This window comes from Austrofundulus limnaeus, unplaced genomic scaffold, assembly GCF_001266775.1.
Source record: "Austrofundulus limnaeus strain Quisiro unplaced genomic scaffold, Austrofundulus_limnaeus-1.0 Scaffold45, whole genome shotgun sequence".
Lineage (NCBI taxonomy): Eukaryota > Metazoa > Chordata > Actinopteri > Cyprinodontiformes > Rivulidae > Austrofundulus > Austrofundulus limnaeus.
The window spans coordinates 1,657,104-1,678,765 of NW_013952447.1; the positions used below are offsets into that span (position 1 = coordinate 1,657,104).

The window sequence follows — 21,662 nt, forward strand, 5'->3', positions numbered from 1 at the left end:
TTTTTTTGTTGTTGTTTTTTTGTTGTTGTTTTGTTTTTTTGCCTTTTTTAATTTAATAGTATTTTTCCCCTAGTTATTTTAGTTCTCAGTTTTTGCATAGTTTGCATTATTTTTGTTCTATTATTGCAGGTTTTGAAGTTTTGTTTTTATGATTTTGGGGTTTCCTTCAATTCCATTGTAGGGGTGGAATAAAGATTTCCTGAATGGGGTGGAAACTTAAGTTTTTATGACTTAGGTCAACATTAAAAATTCATTAGTAAAAGTTCTTGTATGGTTTAGTAATCGTTTGCTGTTTTGGTTTAATCAGTCTTTTTATTAGACATTAATAACATTTATGCAATTATTATGATTGTTTTTTTCCGAATTTACATTAATTAAAATATGTAAGTTCCGTTAATTTCTTTGACAATTTATTCCTTTGATTTTTATTTTTTTGTTTTTGATTTATTCAAAGTTTATTTTTCTTTTTATGGTTTGGTTCTATTTACATTTTTTGATGGTATCAGTTTGGTCATCGATCATTTGTACTACTTCCTTATTTTAGTACATTGTTTTTTGGATTTATGTTTAGGCAGTTTATAATTATTTTTTCTTTAATTTAGTTGATCAATGATTGATCAAAAWGAGGGGAATGTCCTGGAAAATAATTATACCTCTCTGCTGATTATTAAGTTCATATTGTCTTGACATTTCAATTGGTATCTTTTTGATAACTGCTACGATTTGTCATTATCTGGTTGATGTCCTTCCTCGTGTAATCTGGAAGATTTGTCACTTCCTCATTGGTTGTTCACTGCTCCGCCTGTTTGTATAAGTTACTTCCTGAAACTTTGTTGTGTTTTTGCTGCGTGATTAGACCCTCTGTTCAGACCTGCTCACGCCGTGACCATTTTGCAATTGCAAAATCTGAATAAATCATGACGACCATCCACGATGTGCATCTTCTTTTTATTCACGTGTTTCTGCCTTGGTCATTTATATTTCCACAACAAAGTATTTGTGTTTGCAAAGCCGTTGCTACATTTACATTCCTGTTCAGGCTCCTATTCTTGTTTCAGTTCGCATGTATATAGGTTTATGTTGGAATGATACCAACATGAAGCCACTGTCTGTAAACAAAGTACCAACATTTTTGCAGGATACTGTTAGCATTTCTTCCTGTTACTGACTCAGGCCCCACAAGGTTTCCATCTTAAAAATTCAACTCTCTCTCTCTTATGAAGTTTATGTGTGGACAGAGTTGTTGTTGTTGTCGTCATTATTATTATTATTATTATTATTATTATTATTATAGACATGATTCTCAGCTCATTAACTCACTGTTTAGTATTCCAGGCAGACTTTTTAGCTCATTCAGTCTGAGGCTGTAGACTGGAGTTTTCAGGTTGCGAATAAATCAAAACAAATGATGTCATTACCTTATGTATGTTTTGTTTGTTTGTTTTTATCAGTCAGCCAGGCTGCAGTTCACTTCCACCATGTGTTTCTAARTTATAATTTCTAATGTGCGACAGTTACTATTATTACTAAATTATTTGCAAAATTAAACACCATTGGTTTAATACATTTAGTCATAAGTAAGCAAACAGGTGTCTTTGCACATCTTCCAGCTAATTCCAGTATTTCGTTCTGCAGAGCAACTAATGTTCAAGAAATAAAAATGCTGCRTCTAACTTCCTTTACGTCTTCCCCCGCAGGTCGTGGGAGTCGCAAAGGAGCTTTGCAGATGTGCATGTCCTGCCACGGCACAGGGATGCAGGTCCGCATGCACCAGTTGCTTCCAGGTATGGTTCAGCAGGTGTCCACAGTGTGCCACAGCTGCCAGGGTCAGGGACAGAGAATTAACCAGAAGGACCGCTGCAAAACCTGTGGAGGCCGGAAGATACTGCGGCAGAAGAAGATCCTGGAGGTCCACATTGACAAAGGTGAGTGAAAAGGAGTGCGTTTTTCAAAATCTATCTGCTCGCGTTTGACACTACAAACGTGACAAACACATGACCTGACTGTCACAGGAATGAAAGAYGGTCAGAAAATCATTTTCCACGGTGAAGGAGACCAGGAGCCAGGACTCGAACCCGGTGATATCATCATCGTCCTCGACCAGCAGGAGCATCCGTTTTTCACCAGGTAAAACCGGCTCCGGAGGTTTTTGATCAACTGAGCTCTAAAGAAGTTAACACTTGGAAGTTACATACCTGAACAAAAAACACGTAGTCCAATCTGAAGCTAAGATCCTGTTCACTCATGAACAATCTCTGGAWATATTGGTGTTTTTTCAGTGTTGAAAATGATGTGCACAGAAAGGAAAGGGAGGGGCTTTGACCCTAAACCCTATCTTTAAAAAACTTAATCATCTACAAACGCTGATGCCAGATCACTCACTGGTGCAGTGATTTTTGTTGACTCTGTTGTTGTCATCAGGAGAGGAGAAGACCTGCTCATGTCGATGGAGCTGCAGCTGGTTGAGGCTTTGTGTGGTTTCAAAAAGCCCGTTCAGACGCTGGACAACAGAACTCTTCTCGTCACGTCACATCCAGGTAACCGGATCAGTCAGCAAAAATGCTGCTTGAGTTGGTAAATGGAAAGAGGTGATCTGCATTTAGAACAAAGCAGAATAAGATGCAGGTTTAGGACAGATCTAAACTTTATGTTTTGTACAAAATAAATTGAACTGAATGAATTCTTACCTGATTTTTTTTATTTTTTATTAATGGGTGTAAATACAAGCTATAAAGCCGTTTTTAATCATTTGCAGGGTTGTTCGAAGGGATATGCTGTCTCAGGTTTATTAAGGCAAAGGTAACTTGTTTCTTTTGTTTCGTTTTGCAAATTAGGAGAATTAATCAAGCCTGGAGACACCAAATGTGTGTTAAATGAAGGAATGCCCACATATCGCAGACCGTTTGAAAAGGGACGTCTTATTATCCACTTTTCGGTAAGAATTTCTAAAATAAAGTTTCTTCACTTTCCTCTTTAAATTGCTGGTCTTTCTTTAATGCTTTATGTGGTTACTTCCTGTAGGTGGTGTTCCCTCCAGCCAACTTTCTCCCCAAGCGCAAGCTGAAGGAGCTGGAGCGCTACCTGCCAGGAAAGCTGGATGCAGAGCAGCCAGAGAGCATGGACGAGGACCTCTACATCTACGCCGACCTGGAGGACTGTGACTTGGAGAGCAGAAGGCGACACAGACATCAGTACTACTACATGGATGAAGACGACTACGCCAGCACCGGCGGCGTTCAGTGCCACACGTCTTAAAGCACAGCTTGGCCTCTGCTGGTTCCAAATTCCTTCTCTCTGATGCAACAATGCACCTTGTTGGAAATTTGTGCACTTTTTTTTTCAACTTGTTGCTTTTCATAGTTTAAAAAAATTTTGGAATCTTAAAATGGTGTCACAGATCCCTGTTTGTTCACATTGATTTTTTAAAGGAGTGTTAAAGCAGAGTTTGCTCAGGTTCCAGAACTTGATTTTTGGACTACTTCTTTTTTTTATTATTATTTTATTTCATTTCTGGGACCAAGTTTTGATCCTACCCCACTGTGGTTAAAAATGAGTGCAGGTGTCACAGGAAAGATAAATATGTTGACATTCTGCTTTTAAAGCATTAACACTAAAACTTATGCCAATATTAACATGATTATAACCTTTTTACATATAGTGTTAATCAGTGGTGGCAAACCACGTTTGGAGGACTCATCCGTTCATTTGGGTTCAACGACCCAAAGTTCAGGTCATAGTGRTGGATATGTGTTGAAACATTTATGCTGGCTTACCCTTTTCAAGGGCTATTTCTAAAACATTTCTAATCATTCTTGAAAATGTGATAAAAATGCTTGGAGGCGTTCAGGTTCAAGCCACTGAGTTGTAGAATATTTAAACTAATATTTAAGTTTTGTTTCATGTTTGACCTCGTCTGAGCTGAAGTTTTGTCTGGGAGCGTCGCATCGGGTGCATAGACAAGTTTGTGCGTGTTTTTCTAAGTGTAATGTCGGGGTGGGGAACAAGCATTTATAGATGTTTTAAAAAGGCCCCAATACCTGAGTTGTGACATTTCCAGAACACACTGAACGATTTAAAGAAAAATGCTGCTGTYGTGCCGTGATCACAGAAAACTAAGAGGTGCCAAGTTGAAGATGAAAAGGAACTCAGTTCAGGGCTTTTATTTTATTTTCAAATCAGAAAAAGAGAAATATGAAATCTTAAAATTTCTTAATGTAGATAAAAAAAAAGGCAAATCAAAATAGAAAGTGCCACGTTTCTGGTGTTTTGTGTTGGGAAACAGGTTGTGAATTATTTGTCATGTTTCCCTTCCCTGAATGCCAGATGCATCATGGGAAGTTATGAAGAGACTTCAAATTGGCAACCCTGACACCTCACAGAAGTGTCTGCCTGCCTGTTTCAAAGCCTTATCATAACCTGAAGTAGCTTTTTAAAGTTATTTTTTAAGTGATCATTATTGCCTTGAATATCGCAGAAACACCATTATTCCCACAGAGGAGGAACTTCAATGTGCAGTAAAGGAAAGTAAAATGTCCATTCCTCAAATTAAAGAGGAACCAAAACTAAAACTTTTTAAAGGTGTTAATTTAACAAGCTTGGATCAAGAATGTTTGTGGTCATGCTTAATAAATGTTACTTGAGGTTTTATTAAACTGATGTTTGATCGTCTCTAGGTGTTTGAACAAAGAGAAACYGTAATAAAAGTATCCAACCTCTTTTTTTAATTATTTTTTTCGGCAAGTAGATCAGTTTTTTTTTTTTTTTTTGGCATATTTGTTTACACCAATTTGTTATATATTTCCTCTTGAGAGGTTACAAACAAAATAAACGAAACTCAAAAAGAGGCTTGCAGGTCTGTCTGAAAATGATTACATTTTTTCCTGTTTTCCTTTTGTTCTGATATTTGAAAYACTCCCTCCTGACATGAATAAATATACAGAGACAATATTTTATAGTCTACCCTAAAAAGACRTTTTCTCTGTCCTAAAGTATTTTCAAATTTTAACAACACAAAACAGCTTAATTCAAGCTACTTTTAGCTTCTAGTTATCTTTTCAGCTTTAGATTGCTATTTTAAACTAGAGTACAAGGCACTGAATCACTGGAGTTTTTTAATTTATTGATAATTCTTTTTTCAGTGGTTTACATAATGCAATAAGTATTAAAAATAGAGTGCAATGACTTGACATTGGTGTATAACAGATACATATATAGTGCAAGTAATACTGGCCGAATACCAAGTACAATTAAACACAGCTACAGTTTGCACACTGGATACAGAATGTGTCACTGGAAGTTCATTAGAGGTCCACCATTTACGACCATGCATATATCAAAAGACAGAAATTATTGCAGAGCCATGTTTAGGCAGTGAGCTGAGGTAGCATGCAGGGAACAAACCAGATTCAATAAATCAACAACAAAAAAAAAGCTGGTTAGGGTTTGATACTGTTTGTGTTTGTYCAAACATGAGGCAGTAACAGAAAAGTTTCTGACGACAGTTCACCATCATGCACTTTGTGACGGCTAAAGACAGAAGCGATGAATCAAAAAGCTCAAGAGGAAGAGTTTATGTGCAGAGTGGAGGAACTGACAGAGTTAAAGGCTTTTGGAAAATAAATTCATATTTGAAAAATAAAACAGCTCGAGCACTTTGTACACGAGGACAGGTACAACAATGTTTTGGAATAAATGCAGTATAAAATATGGATTAACCCTAACTTTCATTGGAGATATTACATTTTTTGCAGTGTATTTGTTGTCATCCATTAGCCAAATTAATGCCATCGACTACAAATGAATTGCTGTGTTAATTCTTTAAGAARCAGTGGTGGCAAACACACATCTTACAGATGGATTTTCTGCCCTGTTATGACGTTCAAAGGTTTCTGTGGCGATGTGAGTTATAGTCAGCTCTAAGAATCAGCTCAGGCAACAAAAAKAACTTTTAAGCTCCTGATGACAACTTTACAGAAGAGGATTAGGGCCACAGAGCAAAAAATAAAGCAATAAAAAATAAATTTACTGAGTTCTGACTTTTTTTCTCTCAGTATTCTGAGATTAATTCCAGAACTCTAGAAAAAAATCATGTTTTTTTTTTTTTTTTACTCTGTGGCCCTACAACTTCCAAACACCTGTCTGTCTACTGGTAAAGACTGGTGCATGACCAAAACTTTATGCACAAATGAAACTGCACACAGATGAGCATGCTGGTCRTAGTTCATGGTTTCCAAAGCCTCAGTAGGCCGTCCTCACTGTATGTGGCAATCAGGTTCTCATGCGGGTGGTGAGCGATGCCAATTACGTCTCTCTCGTGAACCTGTGGGTGCAGAGAGGTCCATAGATGATTACATGTTCTTACCCCACCCCCCCAATGGCCCCCTGTTTTCCAATCTGCTCAACAGTAAGACAACAAAATGAGTAGATGAGGATAATTGTTGTGTCTTAGCAGCAGGGCTTACAGTCAGAGTTTTCTCCAGTCTTCCTGATGTGCAGTTGAAGCAGTAGAGCACACAGTCTTCTCCCACACAGTAGATCCACTCCCCGCGGGGCGACAGGGTGCAGCACACAAAGCCTGCTGCTCCTGCTCGCTCCGAACAGAACGTCTTCACAGTCTGAGGAGGAACAGGGAGCAGCGTTACGCCTCCAACACCACGTTCATGTCTTTTACATGGTACGCAATTCGTCAGGATTTTTTTTAAAAGATGAAAAGATCATTGCATTCATCATAAAAATGGAGTCAGTTAACTTAGAAAACCAATAAACCTGGTTGGAACATTTTAACTTATTGATTACCACTCCGTTTTCCTATTTTATAGACRTTGAGCTTGAATTTGGCAAGCTGTGGGTCATCTACAACATGTAATCTGAGCACAGCTTTCGTGCAATACATGCTCCTTCAAGAAATTATATTTTCTTATATGGTTTTAAATAGAAAAATATTTCTCTATCTGTGCTAACTTTAGAAACTTTAAAATGCTGCTAAAAACACTTTTTTTTTATTTCACTCTGTCAATTCTTTCCATGTGTTTCACCCATCACAGATGTCAGCACATGTGGAGCAAAAGGCTGCTGGAGGGTTAAGAGCCTTGCTCAAGGGCCCACAGTGGGGCAAACATGGGTGCTTCCCCAGCTAAATTCTTTGTGCCWGTCCGGGAATTCCAGCCTGCCTCCTCCCAATCACCTCCTTTAACCTCTGAACCACYTGTACTCATTGACATTTGACAAAAGAAGAGCTTGACAATGTTGTCTGTACTTTTATGTTTTCTTGTGTGTCTGTCTTTTGAGATCTCGCATGTTTGTTTTGATTGTCATGTTTGCCATACAGCACTTTTTCTTTTCTTGTTTGTGAAGTACTTTGAAAATCAAACTGACATTAATGTTTTTAAATGATCTTGAAGCAAAGAAGGTGTTTTGGTGTTTGTTTCCTGCATGTGTCGATGCTAAATGCTAAGCAGCTGTGGTTTGCAGGATTAGTTTTACTGGAAAATAAACATTTTACTGTTTAAAAAGGTAAAAGAAACAATAAATGCAACCATTTCTGAGAAATTATGAGCACTACGTTTTCAGTTTTTTATACTGCACTGAGTTACTGTATCAGCTTTGAAAGCAGAACCTTGCCCACTATGGATGATACCGAGTCCAGCTGCAGAGCTCTCACCTGACCACGCATGCTCACGATGACCACTGTGTTGGTCTGGTTACAAACCAAGAACTGCTCGGGGTTTTGGGGAAGAGGAATCACGTTGTTGACCGGCACGTCCGACGCCGGTGACGGACACTTGAAAGTKTGAACGCACTCGCAAGATTTCATGTTCCAGATCTGAAAAGACGCACAGAAGAGGTAAGCTTCCAGGAGACTCCCAGCTTGCGYAACGTTACAAATGATGTCCTGCAGGTGGATTGCTGCACCTTCACAGCTCCATCAGAGGATGCGCTGATGACGTGAGAACCATCACGAGTTAAAGAAGCATCATTTACAAACGATGAATGGCCCTTTAACTCCTTTAGCATCTTCCCTGACCTCAGCTCATGGATTCTGAAAAAAAAAAAATGACATCACCGATTAGCTGCGTGACAAACAACTGCAGCATTGACTGATTTGAACAATCATCTGATTGGGAATATATATATATATATATTTTTTTTTTTTTTACATGGAAACGTGTTGCTGCCGTGCTATTTTTAGCTCCAGTTGAGTGACTGAGTGCAGATCAGCTAAACCATGACAAAACGCCTCACGCCTGCTGATTCACTCTGTGTCTTTGCAGAGGATTTACAATTTGTGAAGAATATTTCATTTTTTTTCTCTCTCTCTCTCAGCTTGGGGAACAGCAAGGAGAGGAACACGTTGCAGCTTTGTGCCTGAGCACATGAGGTACCTCAGCTGCACCCACACAGCACATGTGCCTCCAATAAATTCAGCAGAGAGGCTCAGCCCACACCCCAACAGGAGGCAAAAATAACATTCAACCCCACCTCTGTGGGAAGGGGCTCCAGTCYATGTGTGCAGGACGTAAAGAAAGTGAAAAACAAACAGGAACTGCTAATTTACAAAGATGCCWATTGGTTCAGTTTTTGGAAGTGRGGTYCTGTGGAAAGRTTATATCTATACCTACTATTTATGTACAACCAAAAAGGATGATGTCATCTTTAAGCAACTTGTGTTTTAAAAATCTCGGCAGTTTGTGCAAAAAACATTTTATAAATCTTTAAATTTATTTTCAAGCATTAATAGCTCAGCAGCACTCATATTCGTATTCATTACAAATATATGTTCTGATTACCAGTATGTTTTTTTACTTGTTACTCACCCACTTTTTCACATTTTAATAATCCACAGTGAAATACAAAAAAACAATAGCTGCCTCCTTCCTCCTGCTGTTCTGACTCCTTCCAAACTTTTGTGAATCRTGTCTGAGGTCAGGAAGATATCTTTCTTTTTTTCCTTCCTCCCACAAGCAAACATCTACCCSAACAAGAATCTGTGAAACTAAACAAAGCTCCTGCCTCGTGTTTTCATTYTTCTTCTGAATACATTTCAGTGTTAAATTGTAAGATGAAAAAAAAAAGCCTCAGTCGTTTGAGTTCAGTTAAATCCCACCTGATGGTTTGGTCAAAAGAGGCACTGAGGATCTGGTTGCTGTCCGTGGAAAAACTCAGACACGTCACGCCTTTGTTGTGAGCGTGCTCGAACCTGCGCACGCACAGGCCGCTTTGGATCTTCCACACCTTCGCCGACAACACAGACAAACATTTCTGTGACACTCGCGTTGGCTTTCAAGCTTTTATATTTCAGTACCTTATTATTAAATCTGAAAATTCTGTGGGGTTACACGTGTTTATTTGTTGCTTATTTGAGCAAAAGTTTCAACAAATCTGACCTTTATTTTGCCGTTCTGAGCTCCTGTTGCCAGCAGCTCTGAGTCATGACTGAAGCACATACAGAGCACAGCATCATCCATCATCATGAAGCTGTCCTGGGCCTGGTACTTCACATCCTACAGCAGGTCAGGGCCCAAAACACAGACAAATCAAGAGTTAACAAGAGTAAAAGCGTTCCTCAAAGCCATTTTTGTGTTGGCTTTGATTAGTTAGCCTAATTTGTGTTTGCATAATATGCTCACTGACAGAACAGACAAAGATTTAGTAAGGTTTTACTCTTTTTTTAACTAGTATAACTTTGTCCAAACGAATAACAAAAAAAAAAGCCATAATAAAAATGAAAAGTGCACAGTGTTTGGTGTGATGATACCTTGCTAATTTTTCCACTGTTGAAGTTCCAGACCTCTATGAAGCCGTCCACTGATCCGGTGATTAAATACTTTCCGTCAGGCGAGAAACGGGCACACTCCACATGTGACCTCTGTCCAAACTGCACATTCAAACCACACAAACTACAGTTCATTTCAACGCTTGAGCGGAAACACAACATCCTGCTGGAACCAGAACCACAGTCAGATGAGCAGTCTGACATCAGGCTGTGACCTCAAAGAGACAAAAACTTTCAGCTGTCTGAGCTGACCTCATCACAACAGGGACGATCGTTTTGTGTACTGTTGAACTAGGCATTTTCCTGGTGGCCATCTTTGTAGTTCTTTATTTTTAGTCCCTCATTTTATGGTTATCTTAAGTGGGGTTGTACAATTTTCTGAAAGTTTCATTATGATCCTGTCATTAATTCATGAGATATCTTGCTAACAGTAASAAAACATAAGGTGTCTCTTTAAAACTTAAAGCTCTGACTCAGAGATAGTGCAAAAAAGCTTCAGTCAATTGCAGAATAGTATGAATAATTAGTCAGTATTAATCATTTTCATAATATATTTGTTAATCTTTTGCAGTTGGTGGTTTAGACAAAAGTCAGGAGGAATCATAAAAGTATTCCATCCCAGTTAGATTAGAACCCATAAATCAGGTGATGAAGAATCCAGCCGCTTGTCCTTGAGAATTAACGGGGCGTTGACTCAGTATAATGAGCTTTTGACTACAGAAAACAGATTCAGACAGTCTGGGGCGACAGACACACACTGTCTCCAGGTGATGTTGGCTGTGATTTTCCTGCCGTTTCTCTGAGAGCTCTTATAAATTGTTTTGTGGTTGTCTTGTTTCAATATCTGGTGTGTGATAAATTCACTCAGTACAATTTTCTCAGTTTAGCTGTTTTCAGACAAACAAAATCGACGAGATCAAATTTGAGCCAAAAGATGGAAATTCAGAACCCAGCAGTACCTTTATGTGGCGGTACAGCTGCGTTGGAAAGGCTTCTTTCTCCTGTTTTTGCTCCTTGCTGCAGGACGTGTTGATGGTTGTGTCAGGGGAGAGATAGCGTGGATGCTGCTGCCGTCTCACGTTCTGCAAAAAAAAAAAAAAAAAAACATTTGGATGAAAAATGCTTTGAACGCTCATTTTAATTCTGATTTAGTATTGTCCAGTAATGTGAATAATTCGATTACACTGCATTAAAACATTTCTGGAGGTGACACCGCATGCATGGTCCCATTACGACAGGTGGGGTTCAGTAACATGAATTCCCTTGTCATGCCATTAGTCAGAGCGCTGAGCAGAATATTGATCTGAATACTCACACTGACTGTTTCCAGGAGCCCAACGAGGCGAGAAGGCGGCACCACGCTGACCTCCCTCACCAAAGCCTCTGCGATCGCTCTGCGCCGCTTCTCTTTGCTGCTGCCTTTCGGGTACGCCTGCAGACCAGACGAAGCCTAATGAAACCCTCTCAGACACGATTGATCGTTTCAATTCATGCTGTTTGTTTTTTTGTTCATTTTACCTCACGAGGGTCAAAGTAAGAGCACGTCAGCAAATTCTCCAAGTGGGTGTATCTGTCTGGCTGGGTCTGCTTCAGCATAATCATCGGGTCGGTTTGTCTGAGGAGAGAACGAGCGGCTCCCGCCTCCCTCATCTCTATCAGCTCCATCACAACCTGTTGAGCCAGATCAGAGATGCCGATCGTCAAATCCAGCTGAGGGACACACCTGAAGATCAAACCGAAGCCCACCTGCTCGTAGAGGTCGATGAGCGTGTTGTCAGGCAGCTTGAGGGACTCGATGGCCATCAGAACCGAGTCCCAGTGGCCTCTGTTTATGTCTTCCATAAAGCTTTCGATGCTCTCCACCGTGTTGAGGGTGACGGTGGTTTCCTCCTGTAAGGTGCTCAGCGTGCGGTACAGGTTATTCTCCTTCAAGTACTGCATTATCAGACGCAGCACGCTGCAGAGACGCAGAGGGAAACTGTCGGATTCATCGCAGACTGATAAAAACACAGAAACACTGCAGCCTTTGTGAAACCCTTCACACTTTGAATCATCCCATCAAAACATGTCAAAGATTTTGAACCCAGTTTTGATTTGTTWTCTGACCTTTTTTAATTGTTAGACCTCACCTTTTTCTTGTTTTGCTTTATTTTTTTTAATAAAAACTGTATTTATTATCGACTTTGTAGTGTTTCCATAAATMTAAATTAAAGTAACATTCTGTGAAAAGACATACCACCTGATGTTTCGCATGCCAAAGTAAAAAAAATAAAAATAAATATTTTGCACCACTTTTGTGTTGCTTGTCAATTTCCTAACCTTTCTCCTCATCACCAGTTGAAAACATGATCTCAATAATAATTTATGTTRGTCATTGTGCTGCCAGAAAAATGAACTTTAAATAAAGCCTTAGAAATCTTTATTTACGTAAATGCAAAAAAATAATAAAAGTTACTGAAAAAACTGCTTTGATTGTTTGAACATGTTTTTGCTCCATGGTGAGAACCATTTTCCAAAAAAAGGCAGCCTGGTTTAGGATCAAAGTGCGAATTGAGTTTAGGTTAGTTTTAGTGTCAGGTAAGGTTAATTTTAAGGTAAAAGTTCAGGGTTAGGCTATAAGTTACCAGAAAATGAATGGAAGTCAATCCACGGTCCCCACGGGGATATAAAAACAAGCCCATGTGTGTTTGTATCCACTTAATTACAAATGCACCTGAAGGTTAAGGAATCATGTCCAGCTTCTGATTTTGATCAAACATGCACCAAATTAATAACAAAACTGAATAAAACACCCAACAATATGAAATTTAACTTTGAATGACCTGTGTGAACACAGTCATCAAATCTGATGCGGCTATTCTTAATCAGATTAAAGGAAATGACAGTGGGAGAATAAAGCAGCAGATCTCCAGGCGGAGGAACCATCAGATCAACAAGAACAGGTGGGTGAAATATTAGATGCTGAGCTGCAAAACATCCTGGGGAAGCTCGTCTCTCGGTKTAATTAGTGAGATTAATTGGCTCAGTGCAAGCCCTCACCAGCGTTTCTACACTCAGTGATCTCAAAAAACCAGAAGCTTTTTTTTTAATAACAACAGCTTTAGAAGTTGAATCGGATGAAAATATCAACTTTGCCACGCAAGCGCACGAACACCGATAAAATCAGGGTTAAAGACATGTTTGAAATTTATTTACTGCCGTTTTGAGCTTACATCTTATAAATGACCAAGTTAAAACTTGCCAWATTTGGACTTTTCCTAATGAACAACACGTGCAAAAATCCCCTCCATACTGTTTTAAGTGAATAATTCCCACACAGAAGAGCAGACTTACTCTGCAGGCTCCAGCTCCACAGCCATGATGGTCGGGATGTGGTCTCCTGCTGCTGCTGCCGCACCGGACTGATGATGATGACGGTGTGGAGGCTTGGCTACAGAGCCACGTGAAATCCGCGTGCCAGAGACCACCCACCGCACGTGCCTTCTTTTGCATCTCACATATTTATTTATTTTTTTCTCTCCCACCCCCAAACCCTTTGTGACTGCCTCTGGAGTGTCAGAGCATCTCCTCCTCCTCTTTGACGCAGGCCGCTTACTAGAAGAAAGATGCTCCTGAGCACGTTGTGTGCGGCAGAGAGGCGGGATGCTGCAGCCGCAGCATCAGCACCACCACAGGCAGAACCTCGTGTTCCAGAGCGTGCACCCCACCATGGAAACCCCCCCACCCCCTGTCTGCACACCAACAGGCAGAGGTAAAGCATGTTGACTTAGAGGTTGTTTATTTCTATGTTTGTATATCTGTCTCCTCTTTCCCTTTATGACAACAATAGGGAAAATTTGACCTTTTCAAAAATGTTCTTTTAAAAAGGAATTTTATAAACTAGTCAATATTTTAGCAGGAATTAGAAATATCAAATTTAAATTACTTTTTTAAAAATATGTTGGCTATAAGTCAATTTACTGTCTGCTTGACTCATGGACCTCAACCGCACGACTATAATCCATCAGCTTCAGCTGGACCTGGACATGAGGACAAGTTATGACTGAAGTGGGGGGTTTAAGAATATATAGAGCAGGGGTGCCCAAACATTTTCCCTGAGAGGGCCAAAATAAAAATCGATCTGAGTGCTGCGGGCCAAACGCAGTTACAGTATGTATGAAAAGCAAATACTTCCTAAATAAAGTTGTTTTTTTATTATTAAGCTGGCAGCCAGTATGGTAAGACTTTTCATAAATTAATTTTTTTGCATTTCAATTCAACTCATTTTAATAAAAAAATACTTTATTGATCCCAGAGGGAAATTAGATGTAGAAAATTTTTGAAAGATTTGTGATCTTAAAAAGGTATGCAAATCTAGACGTGTGCTTAATTCTAATCTAAATGCCTCTTGTAGTTACTTGTATTTTATGATTGATCTTAATACAACGCACAATAAATTACACAGAATTGGTTAAGACAATCTGCAGCACAGTTCCTTGTATAATTGGATCATTGGTCAGAATGAAAGTGGAAATATAGTGTTTCTACATAAGACAGGAGAATACAACCTAGTAGCCAGGACAACTGCTGGTGGGCCAAATCAAATGGCTTAACAATTTTGGCCCGCGGGCCACACTTTGGGCAGTTCTGATATAGAGGAATGAGAAGATGATTTGAAGTATTAGTGAAGTTAACAACAAAGACTTGAAAAATATAACTTAATCTAATCTCAGAAATGAACACCTTGGGTATAAATCTTGCCTAAAAATATTACTTGTTGAAATACCAAATGTTATTTAGATAAGCCTGTTTATATCAGCTACTGGAGAAATGAGTGGGTTAAGAATTAGAGACATATCCTCCTCACAGTGCTTGCTCTGTCTTCTGAGCAATAAAATTAATAATTTTTTTCTTTCAGTTTAATGATGCGGGTCAGTGATTTATTTATAGCCTAGTGTCACATTTTTGAAAATAACTATTGAGACTGTAAGGCTGGCATTTTGGGGGGACAAACAAAAAGAAAAAAAAAAGGCAAGCCCGAGCACATCAGTTTACAAAAAGCTGAAATATCGCGAGACTTGGCTCCACCTTCAACAGGTGAGCGCTAATTGCTTGCAGGAGGACGCTATTTGAGCAGATTTTCTTCCTTCACCCGGCTTTCTGAACGATAAAGTTTTTTTTTCTTCTTTGAACCTTTTTATCTCAAATAAGGTGATCAAAGAGGTTTGAAATTTGCGTGTTTTTTTTTCTGTGTTGCTCTGAAAAGTGAAAAAATGCCCCAGAACAACAACAAGGTGAGCATATTCCCCACTAATTAGGTCTAAACTTTCTTTAACTTTACAGTCTTAACTATTCATAAATTCACTATTTATGTATATTAAATATTTTTTATTGTTTCAGAAAGTACCAAGTGCAATTGACAGGGTTGCCAGTCTGCCTGTGGTCCTTTCAGCTTGTTCCACATTATCAGTCCTGTATAAAGACACTAAAGACAGGAACCCTAGCCTGAAGTCTCTGTGTGAAGGCCTGGAGAGAAGAATGGCCAGTCTGACCACTGCTGTGTACTCCAGGGTTTCACCTGTCATTGTTAAACTGGAGCCCAAAAGTGAGTTCTAGGTTAGGATGAAGAATTTTATTGAAAAATCATCATCTGCAACAACAAAAGTACATTTTTGAGTCACAGACGCATTGTTCTTGTTGATGCAGCTTCTATATTTTGTCAAAACATTTGTTCCTAATCTAAGGGTTTGAAAGAAGCATTCATATTAAGTCGTTCTCATGCATTTCCAGTTTCTGCTGCAAATTACGTTGCGTGCAAAGGTCTAGACTGGCTGGAGACCTCATTTCCTGTGCTACAGTCCCCCACAGATGAGGTATCTCCTAACTCTCTTTATCTCCATTAGTATAAACTTGTATATAAATATAGAACCGACTCATTCACACAGGTGGTTGCTGCTGCCAAGAACAAGATGGGTGACCTTCAGGGGGTGGTGAGCGATGCAGCCAGTGGAGCTGCTGAGTGTGTCCAGCACACGGTCTCATGGGTGGTGAGCAGGATCCCCCAGGTTGAGGATGATGATGGAACAAACCAGTCTTTGGTGCAGAGAGCCATCAGAGTGACCACTCTGGGATTAGACTCAGCCTTGACCTTGTCAGAGACCCTGATAGATGATGTGTTTCCACCAACAGAAGAGGATAGAGGTACGTGGCATGAAAGCAGATTGTGGCAAAGCTTGAGGTCATGAATGATCAACACTTGTCTTTGTCTCTGCAGAAAAAGCTCACTTGGAGGGATCGAAGGCTGCTGCTCCCAGCAGAAATTACCCAGTGCGACTGATCAGACTCACCACCAAGCTGTGTCAGAGGTCCTACCATGCTGTCTGCTTAAAGATCCAGTTTGTTCAGGTGTGCAGGAAACTCGTTAAGCATGAATCTTGAACCATTAAGAACTTTAAATATTTTCAGAATATATTTGACTTTGCTGACATTAAATACAATCGATTTTTTTCTAATGTAAAAAAACTTGATAAAAGGCTGCCTTGTTCCTGTTCTACAGCAATGTATTTGACTCCACAGGTCAGGGAGACTTTATCAAGGTCTACTGGTGTGGTTCAGGACCTACAGAAGAACTGTCAGACCCTGGTGTGGAGCCTTCGAGGACTGCCTCAGTACTTGCAGCATCAGACGGTTGCTGTGCTTTTGTTCTTCACCCAGATGTACAGCTTGGGACATCAAACGTCAAAACCAGAACGGTTTCAGGGCAGAACCGGCCTCAGGGTTGTCGGGGCATCGCCCTCCAGAGAACCGGGTCGCCTGCAATCTGCTTTGAGAACAAGGCCCACCAAGACGCATGCATTTGAGAATGGCTATAACGTTAAGGAATGTGTTCAAAGTTATAATCGCTGATTTATTTAATGTTCTGCTTGTTTTTGGATGTTGAAACTAAAATAAATGACTCAAACTCACTCTTTCYCCTTTTGGTTTACTCTGGCAGATATTTTTCATACATACACCGAAGCTGTGTAGCAGTTACTGAAAATACTGAGGTTAAAGACTTGAATTATGCAGTATCATGTCTCTCTTCCAACATGTTATGAAATCAGCTGCTCCTGTTTTGTAAAGTCCTATGATCAATTCAATTTAGATTGTAGTAAATTTCAAAAGGACCCCACTACCCAAAAGTGTACTCAGAACTAGTTTGATCAGAATCCCATCCATTGTGGCATGTGAACAAGTGGATAAAGATCTTTACAAATACAATTAAGCATCTTGTGTACATGTAATATTTAGTTGCACCAAGGAGTTAACTATTCAATGCTTCTATCCAGGCTCATTTTATAGTGCCAGCTTTAAATTCTGGGCTTAGGCACCTCCATAAAAAGACTTATTAATCACATTAATGCACTGACAGTTAAAGTAGTTTTTCAGCAAAACAAGACTTTATTTGACTTGTGGATTTCACTTTTGGCTGGACTCTGACTTGGATGTGGATGCCCTCAGGGAGGAAAGGCGACGCCTCTTGGCAATCTGTTCCTGGCGCTTCTCCTTTGCCTCCTGTTTAGAAATAAACAAAAGGAGTCAAACTTTAAGAACACAACAAGTACCTGAGTAGACCTTTTATTTTACCGTTGCCTCTTTACAGCTATTGGTTAAAGTGTCTGCCAATAACTGAAGATGTTTGGATTTTTTAAATTACAGCTTTTGTTTTAAATATTTAGCCAAATTCTTTATCCCTCTTATGTTGCCGTTATTTTTTATTTTTATTTTTTCAGTGCAATGACAGATGAATACATACAGGACAGAAAGGCCATACCTTCATCCTCTTTGCCAGCAGCTTGGCATACTCAGAGGCCTCCTCCTTGTTCTTCTGGGTGCGGTGTCTCTTCAGAGCGATGCGGCGGCGCTTGTGCTGCAGCACACGAGGAGTCACCAGTCTCTGGATCTTAGGAGCCTTGGTTCTGGCCTTCTTACCTGGTAGAGAGAGATTATTAATAACTACAGAAAAGAAAATCAACCTCAATGACAGAACATGTTTAAGTTAAATACAGGGTCCATGCATGTTTCAGTAAGTTAAGTTTAAGACCTTTTAAGACCAATAGGAATGATATTTAAGACCAAACTGATGCACTAACAAAAACATTCAAATGATCCCAAAAATTTTTAACATAGAAACCTTTTTATTGCTATCAACTTAGCTATGAAAGAATATTTAATTTTAATACAAGAACACCAAATTATTTTAATGAAATGGTCATATCTATGAGACCTTCATATTGACTGCTGTGTACTGTTTCCAACTGAGTAAAAAAAAAAAAAATCACTGAGATGAAGCCAAGTTTCACTGAAAACACGTTCCCATGTTTAAACCACAAGCAGGGTTAGGGTTACTCTGGTTTACTCTGTTTATTTATACAGCCAACACTTGTTAGGAATGATTAAAAGTATAAAAGACTTGACAAAATAAAATTTAAGACTTGGGATGAAATTAAGACTTTAGGCCTAAATTTTTGATTTTCAAATTTTAGACTTTTTARGACCCTGCATGAACCCTGTAAATATTGCAAGCTAGGAATGTGCGATATAAACGATATACGGTAGAAACGATATAAATTTGTCCTATGATAGAGATCTGTAGTCTATCGGCCAACCGCGCAATTCTTTTTGATGATGTAACCAGCTGGAGTCAAAACAGAGGAAGCGGGAAGCAGCCTGGCTGAGAGCGCAAATGGGAGGGACCCTGTGCGAAAATAAACGCCWAACTGTTTACATATTTATGTGACGGCGCGTCCTCCKGTCGGATGCCGACCGACCACACTGCCTGCGGCAGGAGGAAYGCGCCGCAGCACATGGTGACACAGCGAGGTGACAGTCAGTGCAGGTGAAGTAGTGCTCCAGGACTCACAAAGCTCGTTGGGTCTGGACCTCGTTTCTCTTGCGGTCATAGCGCGACGCCGCACGGCCGAATGCGTGCGCACTCCACACCCACTTTGCGCGTGTTCCAAAGCGCGACTATAAAAACTCAGCCTTTACTGTTTCCTTGTACAGCGGGGAAGCGCTGTAGGAAAGGGTGACAGACTGTCTTAAAAAAAAAAAGTAAGGCATAAACGGGATGATTGTCACTCCACCGGAGCGCTCACTGATTAAACACGAGGAGTTGCAGAAAAAAATAATCTGCAAAGTGTGTAGAAAGGAATAAATACAAACAATTTGTTTTACCACCTTAAAACAAAGCAGGTTATTCCAAACAACATCCAATGGATGCAGATATCTATTACATTAAAGTTATTGTGTGTGTGTGTGTGAGATATTTGATTTAACCAGGTAGRTCTCCCTTAAATTTAGATTTTTATGGGAGACTTAAAAGTGTCCCTTAAAAAAAAAGGAGATTTTAAGGTCTAAATTTTTTTTACCTATACATATTTATTCCACTCAATTAATGTGTGATTTATTTATTTATTTTCTATTATAAGTTTTATATCGTGATATATATCGTTACCGCCACCCATCATAATGTATATCGTGATATGAATTTTTTGCCATTATCGCACATTCCTATTGCAAGCTTAATTTTTTTGTTTGTTTTCTTTACAACAGCTTCTTCAAACTCCAAACTTTTCATAGGCGTTGGCAGGGATGCACAATGTATTTTTTTTTTTGGATATCTTAAAATATTTAGTATTCCAAGGGGGCCAATATTAATGACCGATTTTGTGGGGGGTAATTAGTTGAGTGGCATTGGTTTGATCATGGTAGTGACAGTGAAGTTGTGAAGCCAGGAATAACTGAAGCTGGAACTATGTCAGCGGTCTGGTCATTTTTTTATGTATYGAAAAAGACAACTGTATTTGTGCGTATATGTATGAAAACAATTTGTGTGTTTGTGTAATATATCGGTAAATATTGGTCATCGGCCATAACGTCAATACTGGATATCAATATCGGCTGAAATTTTCATACCTGTGCATCCCTAGTGCCAAYAAAAACTGAACTGTGTTTGTTCACTTAGTTTTGATGAGTAATGACTGATGAAGTATTTTTCACAGTAAGTCACTTTAATGTCTTAAGCCCTCTACTAAAACAATAAAACCATCAGTGCTGATGACTTCATTTATATGAACTCGATTCAAATAAAAACAAATGATGGCATTGCAATTTTCTGAGCACATCAACTTTACGCACTGATATTATTCTGTTTTATTAGTAAAATTTACTTCTACAAGCATATACATATATAAAACATGTACAAAGATATTTTAAAATTTTAGAAACACAATGTACCATAAACTGACACTTTCTCCAATGTTATTTCTTTGCTTTATTCAAATGCCAGCGTTAGACCATAACAGTGTTCTGGGTTTCATTTGGAGCTTTCCATGATGCTGCACTACATTTATCTTGTGTCACAGTAAAATTACTGCTGACCTCTCAGTACAAATCAGTTTATTACGGTTTAAAATTATTTGAAAGCAAAAGAGAAGCTGATATGACTAAACCAAAAGCAACCTGTTGAAATCAAAATTTAGGCTCCAGTATCACTCAAAACCAATTCCTAATACTAAATAAACAAGTACCTGCATCAATAATAAAAGTTTTTATATAATTAAACTCTCACCTTCTTTACTCAGGGGTCTCCTCACAACGTACTGCCTCACATCATCCTCCTTAGACAGGTTGAAAAGCTTGCGGATCTTGCTGGCTCTCTTAGGACCGAGGCGACGAGGGACAGTGCTATCAGTCAGCCCAGGAATGTCCTTCTCACCTGAACAGAAGGTGAGTGAATACATTAAAATAACAGTTATGCTGAGATCTCCACAGCATACTTTTTAATATGCAATACTCAGTTCGGCCTCATCTAAAAGCTCTTGTACACAAATTTAGATATTTATAAACTGTACAGTATATAGTTTGACCAGGAACACAGTCACCTGATCAGGAAAGTGACCAGTCAGTAAATGGAATTTTGTCAATCCCAGCATTACCACAAATGCACGTAGTTTTTAGTTATCACAATTTTACTTGAATTTACTATTTAAAAAATATCCATTATCTTAACTCGATTCTTCCTTTCAGGGTTATGGGGGCCACTGGTGCCCATATCCAATAATATTAGGGTACACCCTGGACAGGTTTTAAGTCCATTACAGAGCCACAAAGAAAACACCATTCACTCAACTAAGGGCAATTTAGTTACCAGTTAGCCTTACAGTAATTTATTCTGTGGGAGGAAAACCTATGCACGCAAAGAGAGAACATGCAAACTCTACCCAGAAAGGTAAAGTTGGCAGAGTTAAAAAAAAATAAAATARAAATTTGGAACCCATCTTTACCTTTGAGTTGATTCTGTATACCTCTGGTTGCTAGTTTAGTCACATGTGAGCCACAGAGGTGATTGTAAAGAAAGCAGAAGTTGGTTCTTTTAAGTTAAAATTGTGAACATCTTGTTCCACTATGACTACATGGGGTCATATTTAAGAGCACATTATCCAAAAAGAAAAAGTGCTGCATTTGTTTTGAGCACTCAAATTGGGCCACAGCCACAGCCAGGGACAGAGACTATAGCTCATTGTGCGCAGTGCCATCGGCTGCAACCTTCGACCTTTAAAGGGCCTGTTCTCCTCCAGGACTGTAGGCTGTGCAGGTCAGATTCTGGATGACCCCTCTCACCCCTGACACAGCCTGTTTAAGCTCCTCCCAAGGCAGGAGACTACAATCCCTCCGGGATTGTTATTACTAAAAACTACATGCATTGTAAACAAAACAACCCGCCCCCGCCAAAAAAAATAAATAAATAAATTATTAATAATAGTAATAATAAATAAATAGATAGATAAATAGATAAATAAATAGCCATACGACTTTTGAACAAAAGTTAACTCTGGCACAACCCCTGCCACTCTGTTCACCTGTATGA

At 39.2% G+C, this 21,662-nt stretch overlaps 4 protein-coding genes across 5 annotated transcripts in view; 2 read left to right on the plus strand and 2 right to left on the minus strand.

Annotated features, from left to right (window-relative positions):
* dnaja1 (DnaJ heat shock protein family (Hsp40) member A1) overlaps nucleotides 1-4,843 on the plus strand; it is a 12,086-nt gene extending 7,243 nt beyond the window's left edge. For both annotated transcript variants that reach the window (XM_014007878.1, XM_014007879.1), the window contains exons 5-9: nucleotides 1,698-1,925; nucleotides 2,013-2,127; nucleotides 2,422-2,537; nucleotides 2,835-2,935; nucleotides 3,022-4,843. In XM_014007878.1, the coding sequence (XP_013863332.1) occupies nucleotides 1,698-1,925; nucleotides 2,013-2,127; nucleotides 2,422-2,537; nucleotides 2,835-2,935; nucleotides 3,022-3,255 (794 nt within the window). In that variant the 3' untranslated portion in view covers nucleotides 3,256-4,843. The remainder of the gene's footprint in view (nucleotides 1-1,697; nucleotides 1,926-2,012; nucleotides 2,128-2,421; nucleotides 2,538-2,834; nucleotides 2,936-3,021) is intronic.
* Nucleotides 4,750-13,311, minus strand: LOC106517161 (SMU1 DNA replication regulator and spliceosomal factor). The gene is made up of 12 exons (XM_014007877.1): nucleotides 13,106-13,311; nucleotides 11,519-11,729; nucleotides 11,291-11,443; nucleotides 11,088-11,204; nucleotides 10,732-10,854; nucleotides 9,755-9,874; nucleotides 9,384-9,500; nucleotides 9,104-9,231; nucleotides 7,912-8,038; nucleotides 7,661-7,822; nucleotides 6,462-6,614; nucleotides 4,750-6,319 (listed from the first exon to the last, which is right to left on the minus strand). The coding sequence occupies exons 1-12, from the start codon at nucleotides 13,129-13,131 to the stop codon at nucleotides 6,221-6,223; spliced, it is 1,536 nt and encodes a 511-aa protein (XP_013863331.1). The 5' UTR covers nucleotides 13,132-13,311; the 3' UTR covers nucleotides 4,750-6,220.
* Nucleotides 13,312-14,865: 1,554 nt separating this feature from the next.
* Nucleotides 14,866-16,716, plus strand: LOC106517164 (perilipin-2). The gene is made up of 6 exons (XM_014007883.1): nucleotides 14,866-15,045; nucleotides 15,152-15,356; nucleotides 15,542-15,624; nucleotides 15,697-15,952; nucleotides 16,026-16,156; nucleotides 16,328-16,716. Exons 1-6 carry the CDS (start codon nucleotides 15,025-15,027, stop codon nucleotides 16,655-16,657), a joined length of 1,026 nt encoding a protein of 341 aa, XP_013863337.1. The 5' UTR covers nucleotides 14,866-15,024; the 3' UTR covers nucleotides 16,658-16,716.
* Nucleotides 16,717-17,168: 452 nt separating this feature from the next.
* Nucleotides 17,169-21,662, minus strand: part of rps6 (ribosomal protein S6) — a 7,441-nt gene continuing 2,947 nt past the window's right edge. Inside the window, exons 4-6 of the mRNA XM_014007884.1 lie at nucleotides 20,364-20,510; nucleotides 17,565-17,722; nucleotides 17,169-17,305 (exon numbers count right to left, since the gene is read on the minus strand). Coding sequence (XP_013863338.1) covers nucleotides 17,210-17,305; nucleotides 17,565-17,722; nucleotides 20,364-20,510 — 401 coding nt within the window. The 3' untranslated portion in view covers nucleotides 17,169-17,209. The remainder of the gene's footprint in view (nucleotides 17,306-17,564; nucleotides 17,723-20,363; nucleotides 20,511-21,662) is intronic.

What these genes read in the sequence shown, in the direction of transcription:
- LOC106517164 (XM_014007883.1), top strand. Translation starts at nt 15,025, where the DNA reads ATGCCCCAGAACAACAACAAG. An exon ending in ACCAACAGAAGAGGATAGAG is followed by an intron (nt 15,953 to 16,025) that starts GTACGTGGCATG and finishes TTGTCTCTGCAG; the next exon opens with AAAAAGCTCACTTGGAGGGA. An exon ending in TAAAGATCCAGTTTGTTCAG is followed by an intron (nt 16,157 to 16,327) that starts GTGTGCAGGAAA and finishes TTGACTCCACAG; the next exon opens with GTCAGGGAGACTTTATCAAG.